General features: G+C 40.2%; 1 protein-coding gene across 1 annotated transcript in view; it reads right to left on the bottom strand.

Moving 5' to 3' along the window:
* Positions 1–670: 670 nt before the first annotated feature.
* LOC122805845 (E3 ubiquitin-protein ligase ARIH2-like) overlaps positions 671–13,062 on the bottom strand; it is a 143,912-nt gene continuing 131,520 nt past the window's right edge. The window contains exon 3 of the mRNA XM_044076099.1: positions 671–1,440. Within this exon, the coding sequence (XP_043932034.1) occupies positions 1,027–1,440 (414 nt within the window). The 3' untranslated portion in view covers positions 671–1,026. The remainder of the gene's footprint in view (positions 1,441–13,062) is intronic.

The raw sequence follows: 13,062 nt of genomic DNA, 5'->3' as shown, positions 1-13,062 counted from the left end.
GCTGGATCTCAGAGTATGTGCAGGCTACACACACACACACACACACACACACACACACACACACACACACACACACACACACACACACACACACACACACACAACTTTTCAGTGGATAGTTATGACCAATGCTGCTGCAGGATTCATTTCAATTCTGATAAGGAATGCAATTTTTTTTATCAGGACTAAAAAAATAAATAAATAAAAACTTACCTCATGAGATTGAGAACTTGGCTCGATTATCAGGGTGTCCATTAACTGCACTACTGAGTATGAGTATCCCTAAAAATACAAAGTCCTGAATGCACTGTTTTTTGGTTGGATGGTTCCATTTAGATGAGTATGAGCATATGAGTCTAAGAGCCAAATGAATTAATGAATGAATCAGACCGTGTGTGTGTGTGTGTGTGTGTGTGTGTGTGTGTGTGTGTGTGTGTGTGTGTGTGCGCGCGTGCACTCGCATGTGTGTGTGAGTGTGTGTATATGTGTGTGTGTGTGTATATGTGTAATTCTAGTAGCTGCTTTAATTTTGGTTGAAACAGAGAGACCAATTCAGCCAGCATGTCCATCATATTTTGGAGAGGTGCATCAGAAACCTGAAACCAGAAATATGTCAGTAGCACTTACAACAGCACATGAGTTGCCTTAGGATATAAAGACATCATGCTTCTCACTTAAACTCCTCCTTTATTCTCCTTAAATCTGAGACAGTTGTTACAAAGGACTATGGATTTGCTGCCAGTAGCTTTAAGTTTACCTTACATTATGAAAATGCTGCTTTTATGAAAAGTAGAAATTCTTCAGCTGGTCTCATCATTTTCAGTTTCCAAAATATATGATTATATGAGCTTTTAAGCGAGTTTAAAGTGTGTGAGATATTTACAGACTACTGAAATACTTCATAAACTGTAACATTTTGGCTACATGATATAACTTAAAAGCACCCATAAAATAAAAACTTTCAGGACAGGTTGAACAGTTCCTGTGTCTTGGTATGGGCATCCAGCAGGCTAGTTATTATTATTATTAGGACTGTCCCAATCTTTTGAGAGTTGAGCTGTTGTCCTGGATGGTGCAGTTCTTACATGACGGGTCTGCTAGACAACGGTAACACATGGATCTACCACAGGCTGGGCAATGGATATTTCTGCAGCCATTGTTGGTGTGAGTGAGGAGTGCATTGCATCCAGGGCAGACTCGAAATCTGGGACAGCCCTTCACGGAACTCCCTGGTGTATCAATGTTACCAGACAGCAGTGCTCCCCGAATCATACAATCTTTGTTGCTACAACAATCTGACTTTGGGGAAGGGCCTTTCCATTCTTGCAGACAAGACCAGCAGAACTGATAGACAATTCTTTTCTTTACTGAACATATGTAGCAAGGTTGGCAAAGGTTTGGAGCACAGGATCTCTCTGTTGGAGTATTGCACCCAGGGCACTGTATAAAAAGAAAAGAAAACAAAAGTTTTATGGAAACACATGGAAGTAAAAAGAACTGTTAAACATTTTTTCCCATTCTACTCTCTCCTGAGTCTTGACCAGCTTAAGAGTCTGGCTCCCATGGTGTCTTTTTTCATTCTGTTTTTGTTCCTTGTACCCAACTGGTGCTTATGAAGTAGTCAGCTACCCCTCAAGGCCAGCCTCCCTCAATCAAGCATATTAAGAGGTTCTGTTAGTGACATTACTGACCTGTTTTTGATTATTGACATGAGTATGGGCTGGCTTTGATCAGAACTGTACAACCAGAGACCATCTCTAAAGTCTTGGGGAGATCAGGGTATTTATGTTGCCTGGTAGCCACCTAGCCCAGTAGAAACAAGGGGATCAGCATGAGGCAAACACTACCCGTAGAGCAATACTGACTGATATCTGTAGCTGAGCCCATTTTTGAAATGTGTATCTATAGCTAAACATGCTTCTTTATTCACATTTTATATACTGTTGCTCATTTTAAGTGGAAACAAATGACAAAATGCTCCATAATTATATGTCTGCAGGTAATTAACAATGCAATCAAAATATACAAATGTCATAAAAATTCCAAAATAGTAAATTATGCATAAAAAATGGAAAGAAAAGACAAGCAGTACAGAATGGTGAGGGATACACATAGCCAAGCACTTTTGTGCAGACACCTTTTGCTGAACACATATATGGCAGCACTCATGCACTTCCTTATGTCATTGCATCAGACATGCATTCCATTGTAAACCTGTTCAGGCTTAGCCTTTCTACTGAACTTATAAAGGAGTCTTGAAGAAATGCCACAGTGGTACCCCTGCACAAAGGTGACCTTATCACTTAGCCTGTAAATTGCAGACTTGTTTTTCTCACTATAATTGCTCATAAAGTAATGGAATATACCATCATGGGACTTACGAACAAAGATATAATCAGCCTACAATATCTTGACCTGAGCCAGTTCAGTTTTGTGAAATGTAGATCCCATTTACTAAATTTGTGTCCTTTTTTAAAAAGGTGACTGAAGGACTGGATAATGGACCAGTGGCACTCACTACAAAATTGGACTTGGCTAACACTTTTTATATTGTTTCACATTCTGGAATTATTAATTAGCTTGCTTGCTTTACCCCTATGTAGCCCACTAGATAGCTTACTGGCTCACAGGCAGAATTCATACAGTCAAGGTTTGTGGCCCACTATCTTCTATAAGGCTGGTCACCAGTGATATCATACAGAGCTCTGCAGTGGATTCACTCCTCTTCAGCATTTGTGTCACTGATGACAATTAAGGATCTGTTAAGTTTGTACATGACTGCAAAAATGGTGCAACCAGTATCTGTCCAGCAGATGATTTTATTCAACAAGAGAAACTAACTTGGACTAATTCCTGCCATCAAGACCATGGACCCAAAGTAAGTAGGAAAATGCCGTATTGTACTCTTTGGAAAAAAACATAAACACATCTGCATCCACTGAACAACATGTGGATTGGGATCAATAAATTAATCATGTTCATGCAGGCTCTTATATTCAGGGTAATCAAGAAGTTGGGACTGTAGTGGTTAGGCTCGTAAAGGTCCACAAGACTAACTGCCAAGAATGAACCTATGAGTGTAGATAGAATCATTGCCTGATGCTGAGTACATTGGTGATGGACTGATGAAATAAGAGAGCAGAAAGGTAAGATGAAATGCAGATTTGTATGGAACAGCGCAGACTGCATGCAGAGAGAGTCCTTTCTTCATCTCGCTATCTTTCCTTCTGTGGCTGTCTTTCTTTTTCCCTTTTTTTCTTCTCCCATTTTCAGCATTGGCTGAAGATAAAAAAGAAGGCTAAGCCAAATACAGCATTTAAGGTAAAAGATCCACATGAGGATAGCTGATAAATTATAGTAAATAAACTAGCTTTAGGGGTATAGCATTTCCACAACTGTTTATTTCTGTCACTATCAAATTATGTTGAACCTGCACTGCTACAGCAAGCAGGCAAAATGATCCTCAATGGGACAGTAGCAAGAACATTTCAAATGGAAGCGGCCCTGTGGGCAAGCAAGCCGCCCCCCGTACCCACCCCCCCCAGTAAACAACTTAAGAGTCTAACAGGAAGTTTGCAAGTCCATATAGTATTATTTGAAGGTACAGATAAAGGAAATTAAAAGTGAGCATAGTGTTTCCTAGATGACACTGTCTGTTTTAAACCATAAGCCCTGCCAAGCACAACTTAAGATAACACTTTTCCACTACAAGATGCTGGTGTTACGCAACAGTAATCACTATATTTTGCACATACTTATTGCACCTGTAGTCATTGAAGCCCCTTTGAAGTGACGTCACACACAAATCCTTGGATGATGGTTACTTCTAGGGGACAGTGTTAATAATGTTATCTATTGGCTGGATTTAATCATGAGATCATTAAATTGAATGTATTTAAATTTGCTGCTTCTATACTCAAAAACTTTTTAATTAATCTGAAGAAGCACATTTGTGTGAAAGCTGGTGGATGTTGAATAAACTTTTTGCTCATGGTGTCCTTGAGCTGTGAAGTCTTGTTAGGTTGGCAGCTGTAGTGGTCAAGCTCAGCCTTCACCCATTCCAGCTATCTTTTTTGCTGTTATCTGTTATATGGATACATTTCTGTTGGTCTGCTGCCATGATGGCAAAATTTTCTTCACATCTCACTTACTCATGTGGTGTTATTACATGCAATGCTGAAGTTACATTTGCTACATATATAGTTCTATACCCACTTTTATCAATGCAAACCTTTATTGTTTTATCTACCTCTCTAAGTAATAAATAATGTTTTAAAATTGTGTTGTATGCACCAGTAACATGAGTCAAAGCTGAAAGGAGCCATTTTACCAATCCATCTGTATAGTTATTTATTTTATTTATTTCCAGTTTGATGACCGGAGAGGTCCACTGGGCTCAGGGAGCCCATTTTCTGTGGAGGCCCGGGGAGAAAAGCTCTGCATTACATAGTTTAGTTACATATACAATCATAGTAAAGAAGACACAATTACAATTTCATTTCATGCTAGAGAACACGAATAAATTCTTTGGTTACATAGTATCTAAATATTTAGGATGGCAGTGGTAACTTAACTAAAAGGGAGAATAAAGACTTAGAAGTAAAAGAGAGAAAAAAAGGTGGGACGGGTTATTTATAATATGTACAATTAATAAATAAAGAAATAAATTAAATGTAATGTACTCCCACCAGTACCACCCTAAAGATTTTTCAGCCTTTGTAAATCATTTAGGTATGGAAAAAATGATGGTGCATGCTCTGTTCAGAATACTTGTTCTGACACTGAGCCATTAAAAACTTACAAGTATGGGTCTAGACTGAGACTCATTACATGGCACTACCAAAATTAAAAGCCAGTTATATGTTAGATCAGGTGATGGCACATTTTGATCCAGCAAAAGAAACCCAGCTTGTTGCAGATGGCATCCCACTGGGGTTAGAAGCAATTTTAACTCAAAAGCAAAATTATATCTATATGCCAACAGCATATGCCAGTGAATGACTTACATATGATAAAAGATGTTATGCATAAACAGAAAAAGTACTGCCAGTGGTTTGTGGGGTTGTACACTTTCATTTATATGGACGCAGCTTTATACTCATAACAAATCAAAATAAACTTTTAATAACCCAAGATCTAAACCACAGCTAAAATATAACATTTGTGTTTAACATTATAGCAGTATAGTTTTCTTATCCTTGTTAAAATTGGAAGGAAATAGATTTTGCATCCATGTTTCTGATTACCTGTGTTCAAACAACCAGTAGATTATTCACTGTAGGAAATAAAAATACTAACTTTGCATTAAATGTAGTACCAAAAACCCTTATAGCAGAAGAAATACAGACTGAAACAAGCAAGGTTTAATCTTATAGCAAATTCTGTCAAGCTAATTTGGTTTAATTTCTCCAAGTCTTTTGGGTTAATAATATCATGACAGGAACGGACCCCATTCCTAAGTCAAAAGATGATTAAAGTGCATGAAATTAGTATTGTTTCAGTTTTTGATGTTAGCCAAAAGTGCTCTTCGCAGGACCACCACAATGTGGCCCAAACTGACTCCTTCTGCAATTCATACAGATTTACATGTATCAGCAACATATCTAAATATGATTGTAAATTCTACTTTATAAAACTTGTAGCTCCTACTACTACTGGAACTGTTTGGGTATCCTTTTTCCACATTGCCCTCATTTCTGCTGTTAATCCTGGTATTTTATAACTGTGTGCCTTTCTGTACGTAAGACACTGTAATCACTGGGTGTAGTAATTTCAGTGATCAGTGCTACTATTTGTGTTCTTTTCATGGGCTACTATATCTGGTTTTCTCACATCTGTTTTTTGAACTGTTGGTAACAGGTGATCCCGTTTGTATAAACTTCATAATTCTCTGTAATGCTTTGTGGCTCATATCTACAATACTTGTCAGCTACTTCAATATTGTAATGTTTGCACAATCCCCAATGCAACAGTCTTGCCACATTTTTATGCCTTTCAGTACATAGGCCCTCAGCCATTAGTGCATCACACTCAGCAACAAGATTTGCAACTGTTTCCAGTTCTATTTTACAGAACCTGCATTTGTCTGTTTCTCCAACATGTTCAATGGACTTTGTAAACCAATGTATATGTAGTCCACAGTCCTGGGCCACCAATGATAACCTTTCATCTTTTGGTTTAAATTCACCTCTCTGTAACCATTCCTGTGTTAGCTCTTGATTGACATGAGGTTGTTCCAGGAGTTTTCTGTACTTGAAATTATATTTATGCCTTTTCCACATTTCTTGCCTTCTTATATTCTTTCTTTTGTTTTTTTGGCACATTCCTGCCTGATTTTTGTCTCCTTCTGGATTGACTTCCGTTCTTACTTGACAGTGATATGCTTCTGCTAAACTATGCACAGAAGTCATCTTAGACTTGTACTCGTCATGCTTTAAAACTTTCACTGTGTTTTGGATCTGGTGAGGTCAGCATATATGTAGGCAGTTCTGTGATTGCAGATCTATACATGTAATCAATATCATGGAGTCCCATGCCTTCCTCAGAATAAGGAATATATAATCTTGGCATACACTGATTTTTTTTATATACCAGTTGAAAAGTGTGAAGCATTTTTCTTGTTTTTCTGTCTAACTGATCCAGTACCTTTTGAGGCCAGTCAGTCATTTCAAAACTGTAAGCTATAATGGGAAGAGCAAATTGGTTTATATTTTGGACTTTGTTCCTAGATATCAAGGCTGTTTTCAGTATTCATTTTATTCTTCTAAAATGTTCCTTACTGAGTTTTGTTCACATTTGTTCATGTTTTATTGTTGCTCCTTTGTCAAATTCCAAATATTTATATACTCCCACCTGTTCACGTTCCATGATATCACATTCTTTTTCCAGATTAATGTTTTCTTGATGCTGCAACTTTCCTGCTTTAAATGTTGCTTTTGCACATTTAACAAGATCATATGACATTTTTATATCACCTGAGAAAGTTTTGATTACACGTACTTGTGCTTTCAGCTCCTCATCTGATGAACTATAAAGTTTTAAATCATCCATAAAAAGAAGAAGATAAGTCTTTACACTTTATTGTTTTCTCGGAGCCAAATTGTAGCCATGACCAACTCTGTTAAGAAGACAGCTTAATAGGTTAAGGGCAAGACAAAATAGCAGCGGTGACAAAGAGTCACTCTGGAATATCATCCTGGGATAATAAATTGTCCTTTATCATGGCTTAATGTCAAAGTGGTTTGCCACTGTTTTATGGTCACCGGAATGTAACTGATCAATGTAGGGTGTATTTTATACATCTGGTAAGCACTCCTTTATCCATGAATCTGGGGTGCTGTCAAATGCTTTTTTTGTAATCTGCCATACTTAGATTCTTCCCCTTTTTACAATTCTCCATTACGACTTTTTTAATAACAAATGATCCTTTGCTCCATATGACTTTCTTTTGTTACCTTTTTGTTTTATTGCTATGACTGAATTTTCTTGAAAATGACTACAAGCTCTGTCAGCATCAATTCCAGTGTATAGTTCATACATTGTTAGAAGGCAAGTTATTGTTCTGTAGTTTTTAGGATAGCTTTTAGGTTCGCTGTTAAGGAGAAGTATCATTTTTTCCTGTTGTTAACCAGGCTGGTGTCTGTTCAAGGTGCACAGTAGTTCTTACTCACTCTGTTCACATGTATCTTTCTAAGTATTTTTGTTGATCTGTTCCCGCTTCTATTCTCTTCTAACAGTGACACTTCTTGTCTTAATTAATTTTTAGTTTTCCTTACTCAGTACTTCTGTGATGTCCCCTCCTTTGGGCCAGTAATCAAGGCGCCTGAACCCTCACCACTGACACTGGTGAGGGATGTTCACTTGGAGCAAAGATAGATACACACACCCCTGGATTTACTAATCTTCTCCGCAGGACTAGTCTAGTGCTGCAAGTGACAGTTTAGGAGGAGGACAGCAGCGCCCCATGCATATTAATGAAGGCGCGCTGCCTGAGCTCCAAATCCTACACAAAGCATGGACAAGTGCAGAGGGCATGTCTGAGAGCAGAGCTCTCGCAATATACATGCTCCTGCAATGAAGGACTGCAGAAAGTGTAAATAAATGAGCAAGACCACTCATAGGTGTCCACATATCCCCACCAATAGTCCCCCATGTGTACAACAGCAACATGACATAAAAATAAAAAGAAGAAACTCCTTTATTTTTTTTTTTAAAACTCCGAGTACAGCTAACCATAGGTGCACAGGTGTGCCCATCACTAAGCTATGGTTAAAGCAGCTTAAAAGGCTGAAGAGGATAACAAGGAAAATATACACAAGTGAAACAGCACAGCAATAGTGTAGTGGTCAGAGCATCCACCTCACAAGCAGGTATTCCCAGTTCAAGTCACACTGCAGCACATACCACTTTCCCTGTGAAATCTGTATATGAACATTTCTTTAAGTTTTTTTGCTGTATAACCTACTAAATAACATTTAGATGTGAACTGGACTACTGCATTAAATGCACATGCCAAGTGTCACTGTCATAATGAATAAGGCACTAGTAAGCAGGTTTAAGCACAAATGCAGTAGTAAGCATATATAAGCACTAGTAAGTGTGTTTAAGTGTGTTTGCATGGGGGTAAGCATTGCCTACACAGATTAAGCAAAATAGAAGCTAACTGAATGCTTAATCACTCTGTACCCAACAGCCCGTGTTCTGCCCAGCAACAAAATAAACAGCTTCTGCAAGGCTCAAACTCAGGACCCTGTACACCACCATCACAGTAGTTAACCACTAAGCCATCATAGCAATACATATAAATGAGGTATCAGCAAACTAATCCTCACCACAGGAAAATCAAATCAAACATGTGAACTGAATTTATGTACAGTGTGATGTTGTATAACCTGCCACAGAACATAAATATGTGAACTGAGGTACTGCAGTAAGCATAGATTTGAGGTGTTATTGTAATAAAGTGTAGAAGTCTCCAGGTCCCCATATAGTGTATGTATACATGAATCACAGATACCAGACACATATATAACCTGTAATGATTAATAAATCACTGCCAAAAGGCAAATATAGTGCTAATTAACTATTAAGCAATGCTAACAGCAGCACAGCTCAACTTAGTAAGTGTAAGCAATGTGTAGGGAAGCCAATTCAATCTGACCAGTGGTATACCTCTTTAAGCAGTGCCATCCTTAGGTAAGCAGGTGTGCCCATAGCTTAGCCTTTTCAAAACCGGCCAGTCACGGAAAAGTGCGGGAAATCAGCCCTACTTAAACCCAAGAGGTGGTAATATAGCTCATAACTGGTTGTAGCTTCCCCTTGCAGGCACTATGGCAGTAAGGGGAGAAGGAGTGTGCTTCCCGGTGCATCCAGGAGTCCAAGGTCATGGCTGGACTAGTTAAAGACCATGCACAGAGACTGCTGCAGAGCCAGTATCAGGGCTCCCAATATAAGGCGGAGGCCTGGGACCGTCTCGCCCATGACCTCACCAGTGCCACTGGCATACCCCGAACTACTGGTGAGCAGGTCAGGCACCACTATGCTGACCTGACACGGTGGAAGGGGGACCTCTTGGAGGAGTGACTCCAAGAGGCTAGAGCAGCAGGGGATGTCCCAGCCATGTGTAAGTATCAGTCCACGACCTGTGTAATAATTGCCATCTCAGGTATATCATGGCTAGGTATGGCTAAATATTCCTCTTATGTCCCCCACAGCTGCAATGGAGCGGGCCGCGAACCAGGAGGCCCACATCAGCTTCCCAGCGTGGTTGAGATGCAAGGCAGGTGAGTAATACTCATGCTTCTACTGTCATAGGAAATAAAAATAAAAGTAGTAGTAAAGTAATTGCTAGAATAAAACCTGTATTGTTCAAGGCATACACTAGAGAATATGGCAGGAAGATTCTGATATTGTTAGTATGGCAATAAAAGTGTAATACCCTGACAAAACAGGTCCAGCTGCTGGACTATATATCTATATTCTTGTATCATATGGTAATGTAGATTTGCAATCATGTAATAGTACTGTTGTATTAAGCACTGTTACCCACACCATGCACCATAAATCGAATATGTAGGAATGCCTGTATATGACAGGTGTAATCCCCAGAGGCCAGGAGAGACAGTAAACAGGAATAATGCAGACAACAAAAGCCGACTAGCCGATCTGGCGACAGGTGACAGGTGCCTGTCCACACCCACCCCCGGGGGGGGGCAAGCCCCATCCCCTGAGGCGGTTCCACACACACAGGTTTTCAGAAATGGGAAACCTGTCATTGTGTACTATTACAGTTCTATATGCCATGTCATATAGCTGTTCAGATACTGACAACCATACAAACAGAGTACTGCAACTATGAAACAGTTACACTAATACAGTAGTCTGGAAAGGTTCACAGCTGTTGCTGTCCAGGCCAAGCCCTTCAAATTGTACAATAGTGAACACAGACTGGGCCACATGATACCAAACAATCAACAGTATGTACTGCAGGTGTGTAGTTCAGCAGCCTCTATCTACACTCTGTACAAACTCAGTAGGTGGTAAAGATGTTATGTGATCACATGGGTTGTCACTGTTACATAACAAGACATAACTGACACCATCACGAGCACACCGACAAACAGAACAGTCTGTATGGCAAGAGGCAGTAGGCTTGCAGTACCCCAGTTCTTGTAAGTAAAGTAAATATAGGTGAAGTATACAGTACCGTACATCCAGATACCTTGCGGCAGCTCACTCCTGATACCCCCACATTTTGTAACAGCCTAGATCATTTATGGAGCCCCCTCCCCAGACTCAATAATACAGGGCCATATACCATTGTTACATACACTGACCACTGGAGTGCATAAGGGCACACAGGTATTGTGTAGGTGACGCACACACATATATATGGCCCCAGCCCCACTGTATGTGTGGGGGATACAACGGCAGTGGACTAATGGCAGCAATGGCAGTGTGATATACTCACAGCCCACTACAGAACAACCCCCAACAGCATGACATATGTGCAAAGCTTGGTATGTAGATTGAGGACAGTGGCTGGAACACAGGCACATATGTGGAACACTGTTGCCATACACTAAGCAAGTTGCTGGTGTTACAGGATAGTCTGTAACACAACTTTAGTCAGGGAATTGAGGTTAGAAACAGAAATGGATGTAGCCAAGTACTGATAGCACTCAACACACTCACTGCCAGTGTAATATCTGACACAGGACCTGTGTGGTGGATGGACAACACATGATAGGCATACCTCTGTCCAGCAAGAGGGCAGGCCCACAGTAGTGAGCTATGCAGACAGACTGCATTCCAAGATACACTAGTATGTACACATACACACACACACACACACACACACACACACACACACACACACACACACACACACACACACAAACACACAGACACACACACACACACACACAAACACACACACACACACACACACACTGTAACACCAGCACTATACAAAGCATAACACAACTCTACTCACAGTCTGTGTGTAGTTCCTGATCCTCCTACAAATATGTGGCCGCCATGAGTGTGCAGGTTCTCCTGTAAGAGGTATTGCTACCTGCTGTCTGTAACACTGATGCCCACACACAGGAAGGATGTCCATCACACAAGAAATGTAAAGGGACCACACCCACATGCTGTAGGGATTTACAGTGGGTGGTTGCCATGACATTAATTGGATGTAGTACACATGTGTAATCATATATATATATATATATATATATATATATATATATATATATATATATATATGGCTATCTGGATAAGTATATGTACATATATTTCCACCATATATCCTAGACATGGAGTGTAGCCCTACCCCAGCCCCTATAGTCCCAAAGTCGCAGTGCAAGGGTATGTCAGGCATGTATAGCAGATATATTAGTAGACTGTTGCTACTCTCATTAGGATTGTCTTCACAGACATGGTGTGTGTGGAAGGTCACATCTGCTTATAACATGTGTGCCATTGGCTACTGACAGACATCCTAGGAAATCATTGTAAAGTACCGCTGCTAGCATGTAATGCCCCTGTGGAGTGCATCCGAGATATTGGCCAATATATGTGGAACTTCAGACACACCCTGTACAGTCCAGAGGTATACACATAATCCCTTAGTGCACAACATGTGCACCAGGTCTGACAATATGGATGTAGACAGCCACGTAGATGCGTATAACACATAACGACTGGTATACATTTGCCACAATAAGGTTTGCATTCACACACTCCTGTCTGGCCTGACACAGAATGACTGTTGGTACAGGGGTGCCATGGATACATACTACCCAATAGATATTGACATACATCTGTACAGCATCCCACTGCTCTGTCTGACATACATGACTGTTAAGGGAGGCCCAGCAGCAGTTCATCTGGCAAGTATTTGCACATGACATCTCACTCAGTAAGTACACTAAGCTGCTAGGCATGTAACAATGCACTGTGCAGGCTACAGGTAGACTGGCTCAACACTGGCCTACATCTCCTATGGGGGAATGCACATGTACCTGCATATATAGCAGGCTCAACAGGCATGTCACAGCACAGGGTAAGATACAGCTGTGTGAAAGTGCATAACCACAACCAATGTGAACACAGCCACAGCTACATATAGTAAGCTTGCATAATATTACAGTATATGGACTATCTGTTCTACACCATCCTCATGTGTGCCACTCACAGAATGACCCTACATATACTGGGCTGCTACACAATTTGGTCTGATGGCTGTCTGTGGTATGGGACATGTGTGTGTATGGCCCTACAAACATGTACACCAAAATGGTACCATACAGTGGACAGCAGGTAACATCAGATAGAAGGGGAACTAAAACAATGACATCTACCATAGTCTGTACACAGGCTACAGTACATATTAACAATACACACATTGCCAACATTCACCATCACCACACAGACCTCAGTACTGTACAAACATCCACAGAATGTCCAGGTTATGTCATGAAATATAATCCCTACTGTACATAACATGTGTAGTAATCAGATATATCACTGGCTTGTTATCAGATATGATGACACTAT

Source organism: Protopterus annectens, chromosome 7.part0, assembly GCF_019279795.1.
Source record: "Protopterus annectens isolate FY-2018-M chromosome 7.part0, PAN1.0, whole genome shotgun sequence".
NCBI lineage: Eukaryota > Metazoa > Chordata > Ceratodontiformes > Protopteridae > Protopterus > Protopterus annectens.
This window is presented reverse-complemented; position numbering and strand designations above follow the sequence as displayed.